Source organism: Ambystoma mexicanum, chromosome 1p, assembly GCF_040938575.1.
Source record: "Ambystoma mexicanum isolate Mex_15411 chromosome 1p, UKY_AmexF1_1, whole genome shotgun sequence".
NCBI classification, from domain to species: domain Eukaryota; kingdom Metazoa; phylum Chordata; class Amphibia; order Caudata; family Ambystomatidae; genus Ambystoma; species Ambystoma mexicanum.
Genome location: NC_090921.1, coordinates 1,042,351,968 through 1,042,379,766, shown reverse-complemented (window position 1 = coordinate 1,042,379,766; position 27,799 = coordinate 1,042,351,968). Strand labels below are relative to the sequence as shown.

General features: G+C 45.1%; 1 protein-coding gene across 2 annotated transcripts in view; it reads right to left on the bottom strand.

Moving 5' to 3' along the window:
- The window catches only part of LOC138447857 (palmitoyltransferase ZDHHC1-like), a 1,205,337-nt gene that overhangs the window by 839,091 nt on the left and 338,447 nt on the right, over window positions 1–27,799 (bottom strand). For both annotated transcript variants that reach the window (XM_069604299.1, XM_069604307.1), the window contains one exon: window positions 5,828–5,929. In XM_069604299.1, coding sequence (XP_069460400.1) covers window positions 5,828–5,929 — 102 coding nt within the window. The remainder of the gene's footprint in view (window positions 1–5,827; window positions 5,930–27,799) is intronic.

Here is a 27,799-nt window from a genome sequence, read left to right as displayed (position 1 = left end):
GGAGAATCGACAACTGGAGTATCTTGGTTAAGAGGGAAATCTATAGAGTACATTTTGGCTTCTTGGTCTGCCTCTTGGTCCTCATCACCCCCATAATAAGGGTCCTCTGTATCCTTATCAATAAACTAAGGGTCAGTTGTTTCTACAAAGGAGAGATCTTCTTGGTCTGATTCAGGGTCATAAAGATCTATGACTGCTCTGTAAAGGAGCATTTGAATGAGACCTTTTAGAAGGGGGTTGAGTAGGTAAGGCAGAGGCTTGAGCTCCAGATGGAGCAGTGGTGGGGGAGTGGAGTTGAAGCTCTGAAGGTGATCGGGGTTCTTTTCTAAACAAATTGGCCATAAAGGTCACTCTTCTCATCACTATGTCAATATCTTGAGAAGACCATTCTTTGGAACTTGGGATCACTACAGATTGCGGGGAAAGTCCCAAGTCTCATCAGTGGGATTGGGCTTTAGGCCTAGAATCTTTAGGTTTCTCTATGGGCCTGGATTGTTTAGTCTTTTCATTCTGATGTGTCTTTTCCCTAGGAGGGATCTTGTCCCTATGAGGGCTTTTTGATGTCTTTTTGTGATGTTTCCCCAACCCCTGGGGCCCATAGGAGTGTTTTACAGACTTCTTGTGGCCTGTCACCTTATCTGACGTTGAGCGTCGAATTTCGGAATGCGGGTAGGACCGAGGCCTTGTCCGCGGACGATCAACCTTAGGAGGGAGTTTTGCAAGCGACACCCTTACCATCTTTCGACGGTTGAGCCCTGTCATGTGGCGATCTCGAACGAGATTGCTCAGAGGACCGGGACTCAGCGGACCCTTCCCTGGGTGTCGAACGTTGTCGATCACTCGACCCATGTGCCGAGTCTCAACCTGGGCTGATCTGCTTAGTGGTGTGTGTCTTTTGAGCGCTACTGCCGCCGGGTGTAGTCCCCACAACATGGCTGCCGGCCTGTCCTACGGTGTCAGGGGCCTAAGCTTGAGTAGCTGGAGCTACTCCGTTGCCCTCGGCGTCCAAAAGGACGGTATCTCTGCCATTGCTAAAGGCGCCCTCTCCCTCCGTGGCCTTGAGTTGCCTGGGTAGTGGGCCCAGAGTTTCATGGAGCAGTCCTTTAACGTCTTTGGCTTGAAAAGCCTGCACGCGCGACAAGACGTTTCGACGTGGTCTCTTGGAAGACACAAGTTACAAACTAAATGTCTAACCACAGGAATTTGCGATTACACTTGGGGCAAAATTTAAAAGGTGTATTTTCCATTATTCTAGGTTATGGTTATGGCAGCTGGGCGAATAAAGTCTAGGAAGGGGAGTATATGCATCCTACAATGGCCTCCCCCCTTTCTCCCTACTGTCTGGGCCGAGGCCTGGGGTGACCTTCCAAGGCCGAAAGGTCTGTCGCGGTAGTCTTCGACAGGCAATTTTTCTATCTTCATCCACATGGTGTTTTGGAGGTCGGTGAAAGGATAGAAAGAAATACTATCGCTAATTGTAAGTAGTCGATGGCTTTATGCCGAAACGAACTCTGCTATGCGCGTCCGTCTAGAATGGCGGGAAAAAACAATCTGAGGGATCCCGACACTTGAAGGATCATGGGTACAGTGGACGTCACACTAGGGATAGTATTACTGGCACGCCCTGTCGACGTCCCTTTTTCAGTTTCGAAAACTGTAATACTTTGCAGCTTCCACTAGATTGCCTATGCACAGCATGTGATCTAAGCAGATTCCACAATCCTCAGAAATGTTATATATATATATTTTTTTTTTCTTCTTTTTTTTAATCTTTTTATTTCGCTGTTTCCATTTCGTTAAAAAATCCCTCTCTGAAATAGTTTTTGCTGAAATCACTGTATACCATTACAATGAGGGTGTGTGCTTGGATGTGTGTAGTGTTATGTTGTGGTGTGGTTTGTGTGGGTCTGTACTGGCAGACATTCTATTTGGTGGGTGAGGTTTACCACACATGCTTACTGTGTGCTAGCATGCGTCATCGTGGGATGGGATGTGTGAGAAACCTGAAGGTGTCTCACTCACTAGTCCCCGGGGCAGGGGAGTTGCTAGGTCTGGAAAAGACCCGGGGCTAAGCTGATGTCGGAACTGTTGGGACTGGGGGTTAGCTAGTCTTTTGGCTGTAGCTCCTGAGATTCTATCCGGGGCTACAACCAAAAGATCAGGGGCTATAGCCCCCTTAGCCCCCCCCCTAGCAACGCCCCTGCCCTGGGGATCTGTCATCAAGGTGGCCAGGACATGGCCATCGCTATTGGGTCCAGTTCCTGGAGTTGGACCAGTGAGGGTGGATCACCTGGATGGGGGGGTCTTCAGGGAGTGAAGTGGAACACCAAAGGGTGAGACACGGTATCCCCTTCCTTACGACACTGCGTGGTTACATGCCTTTATACCGAGATATTGTATACCGAATGCCCATATATTGAAACTTATATATTGAAAACCTTAATATTGAATGCATTGTGTGCATTTGAAATTGCCTATCAGAGGAGGCAACCCCCATAGGGTGGTCTGTTGGTCGATTTTCTGTTTGACAGGATATGTATGCACTAACATTTCAGAATATGCCAATGTTTTTTGACTATTCTCCAGAGGCCATTGCTGATTGGACTATAAGGGCTTACACATGTAATCTTGTCTTCTTTGATTTTCTTTTCAGGGTATAGACATCTCTCCCTATTTGTGTGTTGCGCACGCTTATAGGTGGGTTTTACGAGATAGCCACGCGCTTTCAGTGCGGACAATGCTCTGCCTACCCACTGACAAAGAATGTGACATCTATTGACCTAAATGGCAAAATGTGGCAACTGCGAAGTTTCTCGAACTGCTCAACTGATTGGGTCGTTTATGGCATTAAGTGCCCTGGCGACTTACTCTACATCGGCTAAAAGAAAAGGCCCATAAAACAATGCATCTGTGAGCACAGATCGTGTTTAAAAAACTAGGTGGAAAAGAAACCCTTAGTAGCTCATTATGAGCTAATAAAACACAAACATACTGAGCTACACCAAGAGGGGGCAATAGAGAAAGCGTGTTGTCTCGATGCGAACAACGTTTGATTTATATCCTTGAGACAGTGAAACAGGGTTTGAACGTGTCGATTGAGTGAAATACCCTTTTATAACAACGTGGACTAGCAACCTTCCCTGATCCTCTGTGTAATACGAGACATAACATATTAGGCACAAGACATGAATCTGCCTTCTATAAAACGGTTTCACCACACTTGTAGACTTCTTATTTGTACTACATAGTACTTTGGGTCAATCATTTTTCAAACCATTTTCAATAATTGGTTTGTTGACCACTGGAATTTTCGCATTTGATTGAAAAAAGAAATGCATTTTGGTTAGAAATGCTGCCATTATTATGCCGTAAAATGCTTGTGTACCCCTTTCAATGTAAAGATAAGCACACGCAGCTGCGTGACAACAAATGTTCGCGTCAGCCGATCATGTGATACATGGCCGGCTTCAGGAATAAAAGCAATCCTGCCGAGCCCAGTCCACTAACGTCTGCGATATCGAGAGAGCTGTAGGCATCGACACGCGTTTTGCGGGTAACTTCCGGCATGACTATAGAAGACAGAGCCATCCCATTTAGGTTTGGTCCTGTAACTGTCAGGGTTGAAACGCTGTTCGAATATTTTGTGTCAGCCTTGTAAGGCTTTGTTTACAATTATGTGTTACAACTGGGAGTCCTCCGAATGAAAGGAGTCGCCAACACAAATGCACAACAGGAGCTATGTTTTCCATCAATCTGATGTGTTTAATATTGAAATCACGCCTGATTTGAGTGAGTTTGTCTGGAAAAAGTCCAGCGGAATAAATAATTATGTTTTGTGTCATCCTTAGAGATCAATCTTCGTTTATGACACAGTAGAGGCGGTCAAGCTTCCATCCCCCCTCTCGAAGATAAAGCACATCCATAAGCAGCCTTTGCTTGTAAAACTACAACATAACAATGAAAGCTTGCTCTCTAACACTAATGACATTTTGCATGTTCATTCTAGTGGACATACATATAACAACAAAATACATTTTGTCAGTCTATAGAACTCGTTCCCTGGGTTTTGAAAGGATGAAGCCCGTGTCCTCTGCAGACTCTGTTCTAAACTACTTTCTCCACCATCCACGAAATTGTAAAGTACGTTTTTTGCCAACTTTACCTGTCTGAATTGTGTCAGACAGCGAAGTAATACAAACCATAATGTTTACTTATAGGAGATCCTACATCTTTATAGTGCAACCAAGCTCAGAAGTGACCAAATCAGCTCCTATTATACGTCTGCTAACGCATTCAACCAACGCGAACGGCCCATGTGGGGATTGATATTTTAAACGCCACATCTCTAATGTAAGTTTTCTCCCCCGAGCACTTTGCAAACAGTAAGGATGTGTTTTTGAGGCCTGTTAACAATAGACTGCGACGTATGTATTTCTGTGGTTTGGCCGTGTCTAGCCCCTGAAGTTAGTATATGCCTCAAGGGTACCAGTGTGAGAAATCTTCATAAGGGAATATTAATTAACCCCATCACCGTAAAAGAAATAACAAGTAGGAACAGTCATGTGCCAAATAAAAATTGACAAAAAAGAAATATTAATCTGTTGTGAAGACAGAGAAACTAATTACGCCTTCAGCAAACGCTAATTAAGAGTGATTATGTTTGTTTCTTATGTTAGTTTTGTATAACAAGTTACTTAAGATATACTGTAACCTTTGTTTGTGTATCATGTGAAAGTTACTTACAGTCGAGTCAACTTTTGAATCACCGTCAAACAAGGACCCTTAATTTATATGACTGTCTTATATGTTTGTGTTTTTTAGAAAACTACTTATGAACATCAACTTGGGGTATAGATGAATTACTGACTATATTGAAGAAATGTTGTCCTGAAGATGGCCCATAAATTTACAGCAAAAAAGACACTAGGGAAGTGTAATGTTTAATAAGTCCGAAACATGTCGACAATCTGAGATACCCACAAGAATAAATTAGGGTTCTCATGACACAAAATGGTCACTAATTATATGTGCTGTTTTGTCCACCCAGTTTCTGAATTTTGTGTTTTGTATGTATTTGCGTACATTGTTTGAGAAAATATTTTTACCTGTATCAATCATGACACAAAATGAAATTCAAATGTTTTTTACGATACACCTCTTTATCTACTTTTGATAATTAATAAATCTGTCTTTTTTTAATTAAAGTTTTGTTGGGTCCAATCATACATTTGGTCTGTAGAATGAATCATTAAAACTAGATATGTTCAGTTTGTAAGCATCACCACTCCAATTGCTTGTGGCACATGTTTCCATCCATTGGACATGCGTTTACAGCAATAGATTGTGTGTGTGGGTTGCCATCAATCATCATGTGTTTGCTGCTATCTGTTATGTGTGAGCCGTCATCAAATAGTGGTGGGTGTTGGTCTGTGTACTGCCATCCATTTAATTTGATGGTTTAGATCCAACATCCATTTCTTTTGAAGAGAAAACTGACATATAGATGTTTCTTCCTTACCCATCCTGGCAAGAATAAAGTGTGTTTGTAAAATATATATTATCATACGTTCAGCTGGTCCACCACTGTTGACTAACGGATGTTACATGCATAGATATTCATGAAAAATGTCTGCAGTAATGGTTTGACCTTTTCCAGTTTCTAGGGTAGGCGAATGGAATCGCTTGTATTCATGTTAACATGATCAAGGGTCTACACAGCAGAACCTCATTTACGAATAGTGCATTGAACTAACTTAAGACAGAAAAATGTTGGAAGCCAGGTAAAATCATGGGTACTTTGCCACATTTTATATTTTATGTGCCATACCAGTAATTCCGTCCTCCTACACAGTTGTTCAACCATTTGCAGTGGTGATCAAAATTGGAGACACATTTGTTACAGGAACTGCAGTGCTTGGACTTCGGGCTCCTGCAAAGAGAAGTGAAGTGCTCATTAGATTGTGTGGTGAAACTGAAAAGAATCATTGGCAAAACCCAGAAATCTAGCTTTGTTTCATGGCAGGTGCAGAATCACAAACCCCGATCCATCACGCACCAGGGTATAGTCATCAATTCCCTGGTACAGCCTTGCAAGCCCCAGAATCTCAATCATATGCCAGTTAAATAAAAAAAGGCCTATGCAAAGCCTTCATATGTCAAGGTACACACGACCTGTGCTTAGTACAGAAGCATTTCCCGAGAACGGTTATCTTTTCCCAAGTCAAAGCCATCCTATGCTAATTACAGATCTTGTTTGGGTATAGATTTGTATATACCAAGTACAGCCTCGCATGACGGAGTTATGCTGTGCTTTGCCAAGCACAACCTAATAAAACAGCTTTAGCCATGATATGCCCAGATACAGCCTGACATACTCTGCCATTATATTCAAGAAAAACTTGCGGCTGCACAAATGCAACCAATGTACCTGAAGTACAGTCTCAAATGTCCAGATACCATCATCATATGCTGAATAGCACCTCATCTGTATACATACTGCAATGAAGGGCAGTCTAGCATACACAGCTACACCCATGCAATGACCAAGTAAAAAGATGGTAGATGGCTTTAGCCTCACATGCCCACTTAGGGCTATCATATGCCAGATACACACTCAGAAGGCTAGTTGTAACTTCACATGGACGGCAATGCCATCATGTCAGATGATATATCATTCCCCGCTACATATACTCCGATTCAGCGAGGGTCTGACAGATATTGTCATCATACACAGCACCATATGTCCAAGAACAGACTTGCATGATACAGTTACACCATGCACTCAACACACAGAGCACATTCCTCCCATCACATTACACAGGTAGCAAAGGAGATTAAGGGCGATTACAGCAAATCCATTTGGTCATAGGAGAATTGGTAGATTTCCTTTTGACAGGTTGATTTTGCTGCACATATATATGCGGGGGAGACCCCCCGCAGCCACCCCTTTAACTCCCCTACAATAATTATTCCCTAAACCCACCTCCCAGATATATATGCGGCAACATTTGTCAAAAAGTCTGCAGCAAATTCTCCTGCGACCAAATAGGCTGCACAGTAATCTGCCAATCCTGCATGGGCAGGTGGCACAAAGGAGGCAAGGGCCTTCATGGGGATAGCTTTGGCTCTCCATATAAACCCTACCACATGGTCATCGTCATCTCCTGCTATGGAATTAGGGCTGGAGACAAATGGAGACAAAACAGTGTTGCCAACAGAAGATGAGATATAACATTAACTTGCCCCTGAATATGGACTGCCAACCTGTTCTCCTTCCTCAGGCCATTCAAAAGCTGTAATTATGTTGGTGAGAAGCTTTGGGAGGACTAAAAGGCGGGAAAATATCTGCTATAGGTCACCAGCAACAGCTTTATCACAATGCCCTACTCCTCTTTCAGTGAGGTTGGTGGTTGTAGGAAATAGGGTGCTAGAGGGAAAAGTAGAGATAATAGGTATGCTGAAGGTATGTTTTTGCTAAAATTAACGCGATGCAGCCATTTCCTTCTAACACTTGTAAAGCAGGCTCACTCCATAGACAGTCACTTACAATCTTAACTAATAATCCGTTAGGGTTTCCCTTGGTTTCTTTTTAATATGCGCTTATGAATTTAGAATTAGAGTTTTGCGCTCCACAGTGGAGCACATGGCCTGGTGGAGATTGAGGTACAATCACCAGAGTGGCCCAGTACAATATGGATCTTCAAGCTGCCCTCTAGTGTTCATTTCCCCCTAACATACTTTTATTGAACATTGTACACAGTAAGCACATCGTAAATAATCGGTCAAACCACAAATCTGCGATAGCCCCTTGGAGACAAGTGAAATCACTGCTCTGTAACAAATGAGAATACATAAATATCCAATTCAAAGATTGAACAGCCTGTGTAAGTGTTTCCACAGTAATAATAGCAAGTAAACAGGGCACATTGTGAATTACATGGGGGAGTGTTGCCTCTGGAAAATGCATCGACAGAGTAGCTTACACCATACAAACAAAACAGCTGTACACCTACTCCTTCAAGCCCTCTAGACTGCAAAGGCAGCCTGGGAGGATTTGGGCCATGCACCAGAAACCGTATGAGGAGCACTTACACAATTGAGGTCAGGGATAGCCAACTCTTCTTTAAGGGGAGCAGACCCTTTTGAAATGTTGGGGGAGGGATGGCAATATTACCAGATGTCTTTTTTTGGAGTGTGGAGCTGGAGCAGTTTGATATGATAACTTTTTCTAAATGACTGTGAAGTCACCGTTGCAAAGTTAATTAGCTGTGACCAGTACCAACCGTTACAGCCTGCACGTAGGAAGGATGGATTCAGAGAGGACTGCCTTTCTCTTAGGAAGGGTGACTTCAGAGATTAGCTTTCTTTGGAAAACATGAGCAAAGGAGATTCAAGCCCCATGGACCGTCACCCGAAAGATAGATGGACGCTAGACGTGTGCCTATTGAAAGAGAATTGTCAATTTTAAGGTATGGGTATTTGATCATGGATAAATTACCTTTCACCTGTAGGGGCGGAAGGACTGTGGGCATTGTCACCTGGAGAAAACACTACATTTTACCTGTTCGATTCTCTAAATTTTTTCATTCAAAGGAAGGACGTGTAACAGGTTTACCTGGTGAAATAACGCGTACAGGGGAAATACCAGGTCCCAGGAAAAAGACATGACCTATCTACCTGAAGGATAGATAGCTCTAGGGATGCATAGAGAATGGTACAGAATCTGACCCCTGTAGGAAGGGTGGATTATCAGATGTTTTCAAGGTCAAAAACAACTTTACCCTTTTAGGAAGTAGGGATTATAGGGATTGTGACGAATTGAGGGAATTCGTCCCTTCTCTCCAAGGAGGAGCCTCCCCCTTTGAGGCTAGGGAGGTGAGCCTGCTTCGCAAGACCCTCGCTAGGGCCAAGTGGGACCTCACTGGGAGAGACTCCTCCATTTGGGGACAAGGACACCCATTCCTGTGAGTAACTCCCTAAGCCGTCGGAATGGGGGCCTGTATGGGACTATCAGATATGGAAAACATTGTGAAGTCTAGAGATGTGGCTGAAGACAAAACCAAAAGATACCGTTACGAACATGAAAGATGAGAGGCCTCAATTTAACTGAGATGAGTGAACTGAAAATGGAACACCCGCCGAGGCAAATCAGACTGAAGCAAACATAAGCAGCAGAAGCCCCCCTGACAGCGTAATTCCTAAGAGGCAGAGTCGAGGAGAGCCACCAATTCGTGACTTTGAGAATTGGAAATTAATGTGAGAGCGAAACTTTGAAGACCCAGCGTTTTCATGCAGCGAGAAGGAAAGGCGACGGGAATCCAAATCCCAGTGGTGACGTGACCATGATGACTTCATGGTGTGCAGTGCACCCATCAAACGATGCCGAAACCACATCGCTGAGGAGGCAGCAAGATGTCCGGTTACCACAGCCATACCTGGTCACAGAGCAAGAGATGACCGAGAGCGGGACACCGGCCTTGAGAAGGTGGAGAAATGTAGCGAACTAAGAGAACCCGAGTGAGTGCAGGCCCCCGGGGACGTTCTCCTGCAAACCCAGAGGTAATGGGGAGAACGTGAGAACTAGGAGGCCTCTGGGGAATCGTTATGGAACAGGAGAAACATGTCCCACTGAAATGGACGAGATACTAAATATAAAATCAATACAGTGGAACTGTGTCTCGACCTCAAGGATGCTTATTTTCATGTGCCGATCCACCGAAGCACAAGAAGTTCCTGAGGTTTGCGGTTGGCGACTCGCACTTTCAGTTTCGGGTCCGGCCGTTCGGATTGACCTCCGCCCCGAGGGTCTTCACCAAGCTCATGGTAGTGGTGGCAGCGCACCTCAGTAAAAGGGGGGGATTCACGACTACCCCTACCTGGACGATTGGTTGATCAGGGCGCGCTCTCCCGAGCAAGTCCTGGATCATCTGTCAGTCACCTGCCACTCCCTCCACAAGCTGGGCTTCTCTCTCAACTTAAAGAAGTCCCATTTAACACCAACTCCGAGGCTCCAGTACATCGGCGCAGTGCTCGACACGTCCCTGGGGCAGTGTTTTCCTCCCCAGGTGAGGGCTCTTCATATTCAGCAGATGGTGCACAAGTTTCAACTTGCCCAGACTCTCCTAGCGTTCGAGTTCTTGAGACTGCTCGGCCTCATGGCATCCTGCATTCTTCTGGTGCCAGAGGCCAGGTTGCGGATGAGATCTTTGCAGTGGGCACTCAAGCTCCAGTGGTCTCCATCCTTTGGCAGGATGTCGGACCTTGTTCAGGTGCCATCTTCGGTCGCCCAGGACCTTCTGTGGTGGGCCGACGAAGGCAATCTGATGAGGGGGGCTCCATTTTTGCTGCCCTGGCCGGAGGTGACGATCGTGTCGGACGCATCCCTCACGGGATGGGGAGCTCATGCCAACGAGTTCACAGGCAGCGGTCATTGGTCTCCGTCGGAGTCCAAACTCCATATCAATCTGTTGGAGCTGAGGGCCGTCAGGTTAGCCCTGAAGGCTTTTCTGCAGACTGTGCGAGGAAAGAATGTCCTGATTCTGACAGACAACACGGTGGCCATGCACTACCTCAACAAAAAGGGGGGGCAGGATCACTTTCTCTGTGCAGGGAGGCGATGCAGCTCTGGTTCTGGGCAATCCAGCAGGAAGTTTCGATCTCGGCAGTTCATCTGGCAGGAGACGGAAACGAGACGGCAGACGCTCTGAGCAGGCAGAGCGCGATCTCTCACGAGTGGGAGTTGGGTCAGGAGATTCTCCTGGAGATCTTCGCCCTTTGGGGAACCCCTCAAGTGGATCTCTTCGCCTCCAGTGTCAACCGGAAGTGCAAGAGGTTCTGCTTGCGGGAATTTCCTCCAAACGGAGCCTTAGGAGACGCGTTTGTGGTGGAGTGGTCATTCCCACTGCTGTACGCGTTTCCTCCAGTCCCCGTCATCCCGCAAGTACTGTGGATGTTACGGAGGTTCGGTTCCCGGATGATCCTCATTGCTCCGGCGTGGGCCCGGAGGACGTGGTACCCGACCTTCTCGACTTGTCCATCTGCCCTCCACGTCGTCTTCCCTACCGAGATGATCTGCTCTCACGGGAGGGGGTCAGGTTCTACATCCAGAGGTCAGGTCCTTCAACCTTCACGCTTGGTTTCTGAAAGGTTGAGGTTTAAGGATTGGGACCTCCCTGAAGACGTGTGGAGGTGTTGCTTTCGGCCAGAAGGCCCGCAACAAAGTCCCTGTACCGTTGCCGTTGGAGGAAGTTCTGCAACTGGTGCAGGGTTAAGAATGTCGATCCTTTTGCATGTGAAATTCCCATGGTTCTGTCTTTTTTGCTTTCTTTGGCCCACAGGGGCCTTCAAGTGGGTACCATTAAAGGTTACCTGGCGGCACTGTCCATATTTAAGCGCTCGTCTGAAGAGTGTTCCTATTTTAAGATTCCTTTAATTTCTCAGTTTCTGAAAGGGCTCACTAATGTGTTCCCTCCGTCACCTTTCCAGGTGCCCGGTTGGGATTTGAACCTTGTTCTCAAGCTTCTGATGGGTGCTCCGTTTGAGCCTTTGCATTCATGCCCTTTGAGACTGTTAACTCTGAAAACGGTATTTTTATTTGCGGTCACTTCCGCTCGCAGAGTGAGTTACAGGCACTTTCAGTTAAGCCACCCTTCACTGTATTTTAGAAGGACAGGGTTGTCCTTAGAGTTCGTCCTTCTATTCTTCCGAAGGTGGTGTCGGAATTTCATTTAGGCCAGAAGGTTGTTCTTCCAGCATTTTATCCTCCACATCCTGGTAAGGAAGAGGAGAGGCTCCATAGGCTTGATCCTAGGAGAGCGTTGAGCTTTTATATTTCACGCATGTCCCGGGTCAGAGTGGACGATCAGCTCTTTATTGGTTACGCTGGTAAGCGTTTGGGATAGGCTGTGACGAAACAGACTTTGTCTCGCTGTATTATTTTGGCTATCTCCGAGTGTTACCGCTTGACGGGTAAGGACCCACCGGTCGGCTTACGGGCCCATTCTACCAGGGGTATGGCTGCCTCTACTGCCCTGCAGAGGGGTGTTCCTATTCGCAACATCTGTGATGCAGCCACCTGGGCTTCGGTACATACTTTTGTACGTCACTATTCCATCGATTTCATCCAGGGGCAGGATCTGGCCTTTGGCAAGGCAGTCATTTACTCCGCAATTTGATTGGGCATGCTAAATTTCTGTTTTCTAAATTCTTTTCCCACCTCCTTGCATTGGTACTGCTTTGGGAGCCTGTCATAGATATGAAATACGTCGGAGGACCCAATCCCCTCGAAGAACAAGTTACTCTTTTCTGGTAATGTTCTTTCGATGGGATGGTCCGACGACGTATTCCATATCTCTCCCTCCCTACCTTCCCCGCTACAGAATTTCTTATGCGATTGCAGCTTATGTTTCCGCAAAGCTTTGTGTGTCAGACTGGCAGAAAACTGGTGGCACACGTTCTGGGAAAAAACTACAACTGAGGCTACGGGCGTCGTGCGTCCTACTTATAACATCCAGTGACGTCGCCCGTCAGAGGAGGTCTTCGAGGGAGGCGTATCGACGCAGGATGCAGAAGATTTTCCGAAGCAGCACAGCCGTGGTGATTACTGTCATAGATATGGAATACGTCGGAGAACCCAATCCCCTTGAACCATAGCTTACCAAAATCAAAAAAGCATGACAGCCTGGAACAGAAGATAAAAATGATGAAGGGGGCTCTCAAGGTGCGCACAAGACAACGACCCATGGACAGACTGTCACACTTGAAAGGATTTTAAGAGCAGATGATGGTTTGATCTTAAATCACTTGAATATCATGATCCTCCATCATATCCCCGAATTGAGAGTAATCAACACTGATGATGTCAAGATAATGGACTTCATTGATGAGAGAGAAAATTATACGGTCAACCTGCATATGGGGTTTGCTTCCTTTAGTTCGTTAATTTTGGAGGCAAGTGACAAACTTCCTTCTTTCAGCTTTGATGTTCGAAGAAGTGAGAACCCGAGAACCCTACTGATTGAGAACTCGAAAACTTCCCCTGTGAAAGCAAATACAAGCAGCTCCAAACTTAAATCTGGAACTATTAGAACTATCGACACGTATTTGCAAGTTCCATCACCTCCCATGGTTGAGAGAGAGGGATCAACCAGCAAAAATCGCCTAAGGATTACCATAAAGGGGAAAAATACAGAAGATAAACAAAGAAGGGTGATGTTTCAATCCAGGGAAGGAAAACCAACTGATAAAGAGTAGCAATCGTGGGATTGGCTTGCCAAAGCCTTGGCCTGAGCGATAATGAATAGGGTCAGAAGTCTTCCAACACTAGAGAAAATGGTATTTGGAAGCCAAATAACCAGGAAGAAAAAGAAAATCAGCTGGCAACTGAATGGCAAGTGACAAATGAAATAAAATATCTCGGCTGCACAATATATGTAAACAAAGGTGAAACCCCCTGGTTAGACTGTTTAAAGAGAAAGGTGAAACATCTAACAAACCAAGGGAAAACTATAGAGCATAGATTCGGGAAATTCTCACTTCTGCCAGCCATAAGCAGCTACAACCAAAAAGTGGTACCAGTCCTCTCCTCTGGAGCAGAGGCATGCTTGGGACCTTAGTGGGAGATCTGGGAGTATCTGGAAGGTTGGTACTGGAAAAGAGTAATGCACCTACCCAAATCAATCCCAATGGCAATCATCCGACATGAGGTGGGCTTGATATCTCTATATGCCAGAGTAGCATGGAATGCACTGTCCCTTTTTCGGAAGGTGATTCAGGCAAAATGACCCCCTCACTTAGAGGTGATTAAAAGTAAAGGGGACAAATATGAACGACTGGGTATTAAACATGTTATTGAATCAGCGCCGAACCATTCTACAGAACCTAGGAAATGTTAAGTAATAACCCAATGCATGTGAAAAAACTTCTATGGCAGATGACTGGCAAGAAAGAGAACAACAGAGTTCAAACTCGGCTCTACATATGATCTCAAAGAACGTATTTGTGCTGCCAAACATCACCCCTCAGTACTTAGGGAGATTTCCCAAGAGAAAACAGAGATCTCGTCCTAAGATTTTGGCTGAATATATTACACACTAAAGTCATCTTAAGGAGATATGGAAACATGGAAAGCGACAAGTGTCATTTTTGTGATACATCAACAGAGACACTGCAACATCTAACATTGTTCTGTGCAGAAGTGAGAGATCTGAGAACAATCCATCTCTATAAACTCATGAATGAGAAGCATGGGTTGGATGCCGAAAGTTGATGGGAAGCGGTCTATGGGGGCAAAAACCAAAGAATGATATATGCCCTTGTAAAGTTCCTCGAGGCGACCATTGGGAAACCTAAACAAAGAATAATAGGGACCAGAATCTGTCTAAAGAAATGGACCATATAACGTAAAGTGTTCCTTCTTTTCCTTTTCCTTTTGTTTGGACACTAAGGAATAGACTATATAAGCACGTCGGCTTTCTCTCTTTCTTCCTTTTAGAAACTAAGGAAAGGTGGCTGTTCTTTTTTTAAATTCGTTGGTAAAGGATGAGATATATGAAGATGGTTAAAGTTTGTAATAAACTAAAATGCCAATACATTTTTAATAAATTTAAAAAAAGGGATTATTGCAGAACTATCCCTTGAGGGGAGAGACAAACCAAAGAGCTTATGAGAGAATTGCAAGGACTTATACAGAAAGTGACAAGAACGAGTATACTAAGAAGAACTCTGGAGTAAAGGAGGAACATTCCGACAAGAGACAAATAGCAGAAGGTGGACATTCTACTGACCTTATTTAGGTTGGTTAGAATAGTGCTAGGGTCAGTTAGAACTCGTTTTTGGACAGCAGACTTAATCATTTGAGACTTCCTGAAGACTGACTAGCATCTTAGTTCTTCATATAGGCAGGGAATCTCCCATGTATCGATAGGGAATGATAGACCTTATTCTTATCATTTAATAAATAACCAGTGGAAATGTCATCACAGTGTCTGCGTCCTCCTTCTGACCACCCGCCACAGGATTCACCCTATGTACAACAAGCCTGTCAACTGAGGGAGGGGTGCGTTTGTGGGAGTTGCCGATGCCCAAATAACCTACCTGTAGAAAGAATGGGCTCCGCAGATTAGCACAAGCACAGAGTTCCTGTTATTAAAACGTGCCAATAAGAGCTATACAAACACAAGTTATTGTTATGTTGGAAGAGTTGGTTCTGGTGATTATCAAAAGGGATGGTCAGCCAGCCACATAGGATGGACTGGTTCTGGGAAGTGGCCCAAGGATAATTAGCTAGTAATGTGTGGGAGAGATGGGTTCTGGAGATTCACCACCGACCAAGAAAATAGGTCAAATGCAAGAAGGTTGGCTTTTGGGGATTTAGACTGAGAAAGAGAGAATTTGTGAGGAACAAACTGAGAAAGTACCTGTAACCTTAATGAGTCAAGGTGAGCTTCCACAACATCCTGTTCAACCAACCATAGTCGGAGACAGGGCCGCAAAGTAGCCCTAGCTAACACAAGGGCAGCATAGACCAAGCTCAAGACCTCTCCCAGATGTGCTGTTGGATCAATGACCCAGAATACAAGCATGGATTCATGTGATTAACACAGTGAATACATTCCGTCACCGGTAGGAATTATGTATTCTGAGATTCACTCAGCCAGAGATGTAAAACATCTCCCTCTAAGGAACAATCTGCTCTGTGTCTTCGACCAAGGAAAGACAACATGCCACCTGTAGTTAACACACATTCTGGATAGTTGCCCAGGGATATAAAAGACGTCAATTATAGCTTTGGGGGGTGAGGGGGTTCTAGGAGTTCACATTGCTGAAGAAAGAATAGGTTACTTACCTTTAACCCCCGTTCTCCAGCATCTTTCATAGATCCACATGCTGTTTGAATATTCCCGATCGTCAGGCTGAGAATGTGCTGTAACATTAAAGTAGTTCACATGTACATTTTAAAACTGCTGTCACAGAGTCATTTTGGCTCATATTGCCCCACAGCCAATAGACAGGTCTCTCTTAGCTCCACCTCTGGAGGCTATCTTCAGATTTTTAACCGGATGTTCAGTGTTGTTTTTATTGCCATTTCTTTGTTTTTTGATTCAATTTCTGCATTTTAAGAAGCTCTTTGTTTCCCTTCAGCGGTCAGAGTTTATGTTTCTCTTAGCCCCTGGGGGCTGCTTCAGCTTCCATTGTTGAGGCCTGTTGATGTGTTCATTGACACGATGAGACTCCAGATTTTTTTTGATTTTTTTTTAAAAGAAATCTCTTTTCAAGTCCTGTTCCACCTGTTATCTGAACAACTTATATATTGAAGATCTTCACAACTCCCCCCTTTATTGTCTTTACCCAGTCCACAAAGTCAACAACTGTTCGAATTGCCAATCGGAATGTGGGTGCCGACTGTGGTTGTCAGTGGAGTCCACACATTTCTTGCTTTGCAGTGTTGCTTTGGTGCCATTTGTCCAGAAGGAGGAGCTACCCACAAGCACTGCTAAAATGACCAGCACCGCGCAAAGTGCGGCACAGATTGTGGCAGCAGAGTTTGGTCTGCATTGGGTCTCGGCGGAATCGTCAAGTAAGAGGAATTGTTTTATTGAACAGTCCTTGCGTACAAGTATCACTGCTAAACTCGCTTAGATGCGCTGTTGATACATTTTGTAATTCCCTGAGGTAGACTAAAGCCGGCGGTCCTATTGAATCACTTGGTTATTCGAACACTGCTGCTTCTCAGAAAGCCAGCCAGTCCGTGGTCAGCAGGCGTAGCTCCGAATTAATAGGTGAGCAACGCCAGGCAGCGCTAAAACACTGACCAGGTCTAAAGTATACCATCTCCGTAGTGGAGCGTTTTCTGATGATCTGAGAGAGCCCAAACTTGACACTATGTCTTGGCAGGGAACGGAAAGTTCCCTGCACAAATGTCAGCAACCAGAAGCGTCAAATTCTTTGAAACAGGTGACGACAGTGCAAATCTATGAAAGCAAGACCAAAGAGGGAAACCCTGTGCCATCACAATGTCTCCTTTGAAGTTCTTACTCCTCCTAGAGCCTCTCAAGGTTTAAAAGCGGCTTTAGTCAGTGGATTGGCGTATACTTTAACAACAACAAATATTAAAAAATAAATAAATGACTGCTTCAAGGAAACGGAGTACAGGAGATGTTGATTTGTTTGACTGCATTGAGGACAATAACCTGTTAATTCAGGAAGAGGTAATGATAGGGGGACTCAGGAGATTATAAACACCATGGCCCTGGGTCAACGGATGAACCCCATTTTGCTAACTTCATTTGTACAAACCACTATCATGACTCCATTACTGACGTGAAGAGTGTAGAGCCCTCTCAGCCGCAAGATGGTCTGAGATCTAAAACTGAATCTGATCGAACACTGTTGGCTCTGAATTTTGTTTTGACATCACTAGTGAATGTTTTTGAATTATTGAAAAGTCAAGTGAAGGTGCACCCGGGGATTCTATTGGAATTGTCCAGAGAAATGGGTGGCTGTGAATCCTCTTTGGTGGGCTTAAATACAGTTGTATTGGATTCAATTAAAGATCTGAAGATGGATGTGAATAAACAGATTGATTTACAAAAAACCCATCACTGAATCTTATAGGCGAGGTGAAGAAATATAACAAAATCAAGTAGAGGCTGCACAACAATCCGCTGGGTCTGATGGCGATTATGATCTCATCAATATGTGACAGGCTGAGCGTGGATCTAGAGGATACTCCTCTCTGAATTCACCTTGGAGGAATTAAGAAGATTGGCATAGGCGGCAAATGATCTTGAGGGGTTAGGTGTCTCAATTGGTGACCTGACTGAGGCTACCGAAAAGGTGGCCATTCAAGAGGATACACTAATAAAGATCTGCTTTAATGGTCGGAAGAAGCGGAAAAGGAAAATTAAGTCTAATAATGAGTAATGTGTCTTGGTTGTTCCTTGTCCCGAACCTAAATCGAAGAATCAAAAGGGCCGTAAAACAAAAAACTCTGCTAAAACAAACGTTTTGCATGCCTTGAAATCGTCAACTAAAAAGCCAACTAAAACTGTGGCTTACATCAAGAACAAAATAAGCCATCCTCATTTTTGGAAGCTTTGAAGCTAGATATGGGGAACCCTCACTTTCAAGATAACAATGGCCAATAGTGGCTCCTCTGCCAACTGTCTCTCCTCAGACATCCTGCAAGATTTCTGTTGGCAATCAAACAGGTCAAATTCTTAAACCTACGACCTGGCAACCTATATCATATGGATGCAAAAAATAAAAAAATAACAGCTAGTTCACAGGAGTCTAAGGAATAAATCTAAGATGACCAACCGAGATCCGCTGAAATCCATTATCACAGCAGGCAAAGCAACCACTGGAATACAAAACAGACAACATTGTGAAAGTAATAAAATGGGAGCCGGTTAATTTTTTTTTTTAATCGAGGGAAGAAATATCTACCACCCTCCTCTTCCTTTGAAATAATACCAGCTACTCAAAAGGCAGTAACAAACTTAAGGGCCCTCGCCAAGGTGTGCATCTCGGACATGGAGCCGGCTCAAGGAATCAATGACAATTTTCAGCAGCCTCTATCACAAGAAGACCTACAGAAGAATCGGACATCCATGGAATACATTTTTCAAACGCTGGTAGACCCGGCCCTGTCTGAGTTGGCTGAGTTTTCTTCAGTATCCCTGCCTTTGCTATACCAAGGGCATGGTTGCAGCAGTCCAAAAGAGAAAGACTTCAGGCTCTCAATCGTACTAAAATCCTGTTAGCTTTAAAGAAGATTCCTGTTCTTTATCTTTTCTCGTCGAATGACATTGAATATGTTCACTTTCCTCATGAATGTTGCACTTATATAGTGGAACTGGGCTTAAGAACATGATTTTAGCGGACGTCCTATAGGCCAGTGCCGAGTTAAGGAATCTGGGGCTTCAAACCTCCTCACTTAAAATTGCTAAAAAAAAAGAGCAGATACCTAGTAATATTGAGGAGACGACTGAAGTAGGTAGAGTCAAAGCAGGCAGATTTAATCTCTTCTTCAATAACAAGGGCCGCATCTATCCCCCCAGATGGGAGAAATCATTTGATGGAGACTAAGACCAAGATGTGGGCAAGGTTACCCGAGATCATAGGTCAAATCTTTGAGCAGTTGTGGGGGACTGAAGATAACTTTAGTGAAGCATAACTTTAGAATTTTGGGTTGGAATATGCAGGGTTCCAGTTCCTTCAAAATTAATGCCATGAAAGAAGGACTATTTGGTCATTATGTTCTTGTATTGTTTCGAGAAACCTGGTTAATTGATGGATTCACATTGGATGGATTTATGACAGCAGAACATCTGGCGATCCAGGGAGAGAGTGGTCGGCCAGCGGGGAGCCTTATGCTTTCAATTCGGGCCGCCCTAGGTTCCAGTCTTGGATTGATACCTACCTTTACACAATGTCTTTTGGTTGCCTTGGTAACATTGAAAGGAACGAGTCCACTTGAGGAAATAGTGGTTATTAATGTTGATTGGAATCCTGCGTGTTCAAACTTAATGGCTGTTCTCGAGTCATTGACTGACCTGCTAGTGAGAGTTAAGATCATGCATGGTTCAGCAGGTATAATATTATCAGGCGATTTAAATTCTCAATGTATCACAACATACAAGGTGGGTTCTAAGAATTTAGCAAAAAGCCCACTGCAAACTGTGAGAAGAACAAGTTACTTACCCCTGGTAACGGTCTTTTGACAGAATGTTCCTCCCACGTATTCCTCATCTTATGATATCTTTGTTTCCAGATTCAGCTGCTTTGGAAAAAATTGTATTCTTGGCAGAGGGCACCGTGGGTCGAGACAGCCGACCTGATGTCCCCCCCAGGGCCTGCATCTCGGTTGACATCGTTGAGTACATATACCACACGCACAGCACCTGTTGGCTTCAGTACTGTTTTTTCACCATCCATATGCAGAATTACCACCATTGACAAGTGCCTTTAATTTATCAGACCTTAAAAGAGCGTAAAGTCTAAAGCTCGGAAATGCTACAGTGGGGTAGGTTGGGAGGCGGTGAGGAATACGTGGGAGGAACATCTAGTCGAAAGAACGTTACCCATGGTAAGTAACTTGTTCTTCGAATGGATTGTGCCCTCCCACATATTCCTCATCTTATGATAAACTCCCAAAGCAAGTTCTTTTGGAGAAGGGATTAAGAATTAGAGAGTTAATGTTTGTCAAGAATGGAGCATAGAACTGAGTTCCGAAATCTTCCCTCCTTGTTAGAGGTGTCTAAAAAATAATGTTTTGTGAAACATGTGGATGGTGGACCAGGTAGCTGCCTCATAGATATCCTTTATCGGAACTCCCCTCTGAAGGGCTGAGGAAGTTGGCAAGCCCCTAGTAGAATGAGCCCTTACGCCTTCTGGGTGATCTTGTCCAGCTAGCCTGTAGCACTCCGAAATAGCCATCATGATCCATCCGGATAGAGTTTGTTTGGAGACTGACGGGTCTAATTTGTGTCCTGTATAACCAATGAAAAGTTGGTTGTGCTGTTGCAACTTTATCATTCTTGAAACATATAAGCTTTGAGCTCTCCTTGGATTGAGCCTATGAAATCATAACTCTTTCTTGCCAGGATGAGGTGGAGGATAGAAGGCTGGAAGCACAATCTTCTGTGCTAACTAGTTATCCGATACAATCTTAGGTAGAAAAGAGGGTTTGACATTAAGGACAGCCTTATCCTTGTAAAAGGTGGTAAGGTTTACAGGATAAGGCACGCAACTAACTCACCCTGCGGGCTGATGTTATCGCTACTACCAAAATAGATTTGTAAGTTAGCAACCTTAAAAGGGCAGGAATGGAGTGACTCGAAAGGAGCACACGACAACAACTTTAAAACCAAATTAAGGTCCCAAGTTGGGATTTAGAAAGGTGTAGGAGGAAACACATTTGTGAGTCCTTTAAGAAATTGAGTTATTAAGGGTATTTTGAAGTAGGATGCCTCCTCTGAGGTGCCCTTGAATATGGAAAGCGCTGCTAGATGACCCAGATTTGCCAAATGCAGCATAAACGATAACACCGTAGGTGAATTGCATTGAAACGGGTCCACATCTTTCTCCCTACACCAGCTGCAGAACTTTTTCCTACGGCAGTGGTATAACGACTTTGTTGCTGGCCTTCTGGCGAAAGCACAATCTCCATTACGTCATCCGGGAAGTCCCAATATTTGTAGCTCAGCCTCTCAGAAACCATGCGTGAAGGCTGGGTGTGTTGACCTCTGGACGGAGAACCCGACCCTCCTCTTGCAAGAGAAGGTCCTCTCTTTGTTGAAGACATATTGGAGGGCAGATGTACATGTGCAGAAGGTCCAGGTATCACATCCTCCTGGCCCGATCACGGGCAATTAGGATCACGGATTTTCCAAACTTTCTCAACCTCCTGATCGCTTGAGGAATGATGGGGACTGGAGAAAACACTTTCAGGAGGGGAAACCCCCAGTCCATTACGAACGAGTCTCCTAAAGCTCCTTTTACTTTATACATTTACAATCGCGTACCACTGACCCGGGGGCTTAAGGGCGCCAACAAAGTACAAGACAAACAATATATGGAGACAAAACATCAGGCATATGGTTCAGATAACTGCAGGATAAGAATTAAGGACCTAGCTAAACAGTTATGTCTTTCGTTTTTTTCTGAAGATGGGTGTCGACGATTCCTCCCTTAGATTCATAGGCATTGTGTTCCATACATAAGGGGCCACCGCAAAGAAAGCTCCTTTCTTGACCTGTCTCCAAGCTGAAATTTTCAGTTGGGCAGTGTTAATCGATCTTAAGTTGTGGGAGCTAGATTTTTCTTCCAGGTCTGCTGGTGTGGCTGAAGACAAAACCAAAAGATACCGTTACGAACATGAAAGATGAGAGACCTCAATTTAACTGAGATGAGTGAACTGAAAATGGAACACCCGCCGAGGCAAATCAGACTGAAGCAAACATAAGCAGCAGAAGCCCCCCTGACAGCGTAATTCCTAAGAGGCAGAGTCGAGGAGAGCCACCAATTCGTGACTTTGAGAATTGGAAATTAATGTGAGAGCGAAACTTTGAAGACCCAGCGTTTTCATGCAGCGAGAAGGAAAGGCGACGGGAATCCAAATCCCAGTGGTGACGTGACCATGATGACTTCATGGTGTGCAGTGCACCCATCAAACGATGCCGAAACCACATCGCTGAGGAGGCAGCAAGATGTCCGGTTACCACCGCCATACCTGGTCACAGAGCAAGAGATGACCGAGAGCGGGACACCGGCCTTGAGAAGGTGGAGAAATGGAGCGAACTAAGAGAACCCGAGTGAGTGCAGGCCCCCGGGGACGTTCTCCTGCAAACCCAGAGGTAATGGGGAGAACGTGAGAACTAGGAGGCCTCTGGGGAATCGTTATGGAACAGGAGAAACATGTCCCACTGAAATGGACGAGATACTAAATATAAAATCAATAAAGTGGAACTGTGTCTCGACCTCAAGGATGCTTATTTTCATGTGCCGATCCACCGAAGCACAAGAAGTTCCTGAGGTTTGCGGTTGGCGACTCGCACTTTCAGTTTCGGGTCCGGCCGTTCGGATTGACCTCCGCCCCGAGGGTCTTCACCAAGCTCATGGTAGTGGTGGCAGCGCACCTCAGTAAAGGGGGGGATTCACGACTACCCCTACCTGGACGATTGGTTGATCAGGGCGCGCTCTCCCGAGCAAGTCCTGGATCATCTGTCAGTCACCTGCCACTCCCTCCACAAGCTGGGCTTCTCTCTCAACTTAAAGAAGTCCCATTTAACACCAACTCCGAGGCTCCAGTACATCGGCGCAGTGCTCGACACGTCCCTGGGGCAGTGTTTTCCTCCCCAGGTGAGGGCTCTTCATATTCAGCAGATGGTGCACAAGTTTCAACTTGCCCAGACTCTCCTAGCGTTCGAGTTCTTGAGACTGCTCGGCCTCATGGCATCCTGCATTCTTCTGGTGCCAGAGGCCAGGTTGCGGATGAGATCTTTGCAGTGGGCACTCAAGCTCCAGTGGTCTCCATCCTTTGGCAGGATGTCGGACCTTGTTCAGGTGCCATCTTCGGTCGCCCAGGACCTTCTGTGGTGGGCCGACGAAGGCAATCTGATGAGGGGGGCTCCATTTTTGCTGCCCTGGCTGGAGGTGACGATCGTGTCGGACGCATCCCTCACGGGATGGGGAGCTCATGCCAACGAGTTCACAGGCAGCGGTCATTGGTCTCCGTCTGAGTCCAAACTCCATATCAATCTGTTGGAGCTGAGGGCCGTCAGGTTAGCCCTGAAGGCTTTTCTGCAGACTGTGCGAGGAAAGAATGTCCTGATTCTGACAGACAACACGGTGGCCATGCACTACCTCAACAAAAAGGGGGGGCAGGATCACTTTCTCTGTGCAGGGAGGCGATGCAGCTCTGGTTCTGGGCAATCCAGCAGGAAGTTTCGATCTCGGCAGTTCATCTGGCAGGAGACGAAAACGAGACGGCAGACGCTCTGAGCAGGCAGAGCGCGATCTCTCACGAGTGGGAGTTGGGTCAGGAGATTCTCCTGGAGATCTTCGCCCTTTGGGGGACCCCTCAAGTGGATCTCTTCGCCTCCAGTGTCAACCGGAAGTGCAAGAGGTTCTGCTTGCGGGAATTTCCTCCAAACGGAGCCTTAGGAGACGCGTTTGTGGTGGAGTGGTCATTCCCACTGCTGTACGCGTTTCCTCCAGTCCCCGTCATCCCGCAAGTACTGTGGATGTTACGGAGGTTCGGTTCCCGGATGATCCTCATTGCTCCGGCGTGGGCCCGGAGGACGTGGTACCCGACCTTCTCGACTTGTCCATCTGCCCTCCACGTCGTCTTCCCTACCGAGATGATCTGCTCTCACGGGAGGGGGTCAGGTTCTACATCCAGAGGTCAGGTCCTTCAACCTTCACGCTTGGTTTCTGAAAGGTTGAGGTTTAAGGATTGGGACCTCCCTGAAGACGTGTGGAGGTGTTGCTTTCGGCCAGAAGGCCCGCAACAAAGTCCCTGTACCGTTGCCGTTGGAGGAAGTTCTGCGACTGGTGCAGGGTTAAGAATGTCGATCCTTTTGCATGTGAAATTCCCATGGTTCTGTCTTTTTTGCTTTCTTTGGCCCACAGGGGCCTTCAAGTGGGTACCATTAAAGGTTACCTGGCGGCACTGTCCATATTTAAGCGCTCGTCTGAAGAGTGTTCCTATTTTAAGATTCCTTTAATTTCTCAGTTTCTGAAAGGGCTCACTAATGTGTTCCCTCCGTCACCTTTCCAGGTGCCCGGTTGGGATTTGAACCTTGTTCTCAAGCTTCTGATGGGTGCTCCGTTTGAGCCTTTGCATTCATGCCCTTTGAGACTGTTAACTCTGAAAACGGTATTTTTATTTGCGGTCACTTCCGCTCGCAGAGTGAGTTACAGGCACTTTCAGTTAAGCCACCCTTCACTGTATTTTAGAAGGACAGGGTTGTCCTTAGAGTTCGTCCTTCTATTCTTCCGAAGGTGGTGTCGGAATTTCATTTAGGCCAGAAGGTTGTTCTTCCAGCATTTTATCCTCCACATCCTGGTAAGGAAGAGGAGAGGCTCCATAGGCTTGATCCTAGGAGAGCGTTGAGCTTTTATATTTCACGCATGTCCCGGGTCAGAGTGGACGATCAGCTCTTTATTGGTTACGCTGGTAAGCGTTTGGGATAGGCTGTGACGAAACAGACTTTGTCTCGCTGTATTATTTTGGCTATCTCTGAGTGTTACCGCTTGACGGGTAAGGACCCACCGGTCGGCTTACGGGCCCATTCTACCAGGGGTATGGCTGCCTCTACTGCCCTGCAGAGGGGTGTTCCTATTCGCAACATCTGTGATGCAGCCACCTGGGCTTCGGTACATACTTTTGTACGTCACTATTCCCTCAATTTCATCCAGGGGCAGGATCTGGCCTTTGGCAAGGCAGTCATTTACTCCGCAATTTGATTGGGCATGCTAAATTTCTGTTTTCTAAATTCTTTTCCCACCTCCTTGCATTGGTACTGCTTTGGGAGCCTGTCATAGATATGAAATACGTCGGAGGACCCAATCCCCTCGAAGAACAAGTTACTCTCTTATCTGGTAATGTTCTTTCGATGGGATGGTCCGACGACGTATTCCATATCTCTCCCTCCCTACCTTCCCCGCTACAGAATTTCTTATGCGATTGCAGCTTATGTTTCCGCAAAGCTTTGTGTGTCAGACTGGCAGAAAACTGGTGGCACACGTTCTGGGAAAAAACTACAACTGAGGCTACGGGCGTCGTGCGTCCTACTTATAAACATCCAGTGACGTCGCCCGTCAGAGGAGGTCTTCGAGGGAGGCGTATCGACGCAGGATGCAGAAGATTTTCCGAAGCAGCACAGCCGTGGTGATTACTGTCATAGATATGGAATACGTCGGAGAACCCAATCCCCTTGAACCATAGCTTACCAAAATCAAAAAAGCATGACAGCCTGGAACAGAAGATAAAAATGATGAAGGGGGCTCTCAAGGTGCGCACAAGACAACGACCCATGGACAGACTGTCACACTTGAAAGGATTTTAAGAGCAGATGATGGTTTGATCTTAAATCACTTGAATATCATGATCCTCCATCATATCCCCGAATTGAGAGTAATCAACACTGATGATGTCAAGATAATGGACTTCATTGATGAGAGAGAAAATTATGCGGTCAACCTGCATATGGGGTTTGCTTCCTTTAGTTTGTTAATTTTGGAGGCAAGTGACAAACTTCCTTCTTTCAGCTTTGATGTTCGAAGAAGTGAGAACCCGAGAACCCTACTGATTGAGAACTCGAAAACTTCCCCTGTGAAAGCAAATACAAGCAGCTCCAAACTTAAATCTGGAACTATTAGAACTATCGACACGTATTTGCAAGTTCCATCACCTCCCATGGTTGAGAGAGAGGGATCAACCAGCAAAAATCGCCTAAGGATTACCATAAAGGGGAAAAATACAGAAGATAAACAAAGAAGGGTGATGTTTCAATCCAGGGAAGGAAAACCAACTGATAAAGAGTAGCAATCGTGGGATTGGCTTGCCAAAGCCTTGGCCTGAGCGATAATGAATAGGGTCAGAAGTCTTCCAACACTAGAGAAAATGGTATTTGGAAGCCAAATAACCAGGAAGAAAAAGAAAATCAGCTGGCAACTGAATGGCAAGTGACAAATGAAATAAAATATCTCGGCTGCACAATATATGTAAACAAAGGTGAAACCCCCTGGTTAGACTGTTTAAAGAGAAAGGTGAAACATCTAACAAACCAAGGGAAAACTATAGAGCATAGATTCGGGAAATTCTCACTTCTGCCAGCCATAAGCAGCTACAACCAAAAAGTGGTACCAGTCCTCTCCTCTGGAGCAGAGGCATGCTTGGGACCTTAGTGGGAGATCTGGGAGTATCTGGAAGGTTGGTACTGGAAAAGAGTAATGCACCTACCCAAATCAATCCCAATGGCAATCATCCGACATGAGGTGGGCTTGATATCTCTATATGCCAGAGTAGCATGGAATGCACTGTCCCTTTTTCGGAAGGTGATTCAGGCAAAATGACCCCCTCACTTAGAGGTGATTAAAAGTAAAGGGGACAAATATGAACGACTGGGTATTAAACATGTTATTGAATCAGCGCCGAACCATTCTACAGAACCTAGGAAATGTTAAGTAATAACCCAATGCATGTGAAAAAACTTCTATGGCAGATGACTGGCAAGAAAGAGAACAACAGAGTTCAAACTCGGCTCTACATATGATCTCAAAGAACGTATTTGTGCTGCCAAACATCACCCCTCAGTACTTAGGGAGATTTCCCAAGAGAAAACAGAGATCTCGTCCTAAGATTTTGGCTGAATATATTACACACTAAAGTCATCTTAAGGAGATATGGAAACATGGAAAGCGACAAGTGTCATTTTTGTGATACATCAACAGAGACACTGCAACATCTAACATTGTTCTGTGCAGAAGTGAGAGATCTGAGAACAATCCATCTCTATAAACTCATGAATGAGAAGCATGGGTTGGATGCCGAAAGTTGATGGGAAGCGGTCTATGGGGGCAAAAACCAAAGAATGATATATGCCCTTGTAAAGTTCCTCGAGGCGACCATTGGGAAACCTAAACAAAGAATAATAGGGACCAGAATCTGTCTAAAGAAATGGACCATATAAGGTTAAGTGTTCCTTCTTTTCCTTTTCCTTTTGTTTGGACACTAAGGAATAGACTATATAAGGACGAGGGCTTTCTCTCTTTCTTCCTTTTAGAAACTAAGGAAAGGTGGCTGTTCTTTTTTTAAATTCGTTGGTAAAGGATGAGATATATGAAGATGGTTAAAGTTTGTAATAAACTAAAATGCCAATACATTTTTAATAAATTTAAAAAAAGGGATTATTGCAGAACTATCCCTGGAGGGGAGAGACAAACCAAAGAGCTTATGAGAGAATTGCAAGGATTTATACAGAAAGTGACAAGAACGAGTATACTAAGAAGAACTCTGGAGTAAAGGAGGAACATTCCGACAAGAGACAAATAGCAGAAGGTGGACATTCTACTGACCTTATTTAGGTTGGTTAGAATAGTGCTAGGGTCAGTTAGAACTCGTTTTTGGACAGCAGACTTAATCATTTGAGACTTCCTGAAGACTGACTAGCATCTTAGTTCTTCATATAGGCAGGGAATCACCCATGCATCGATAGGGAATGATAGACCTTATTCTTATCATTTAATAAATAACCAGTGGAAATGTCATCACAGTGTCTGCGTCCTCCTT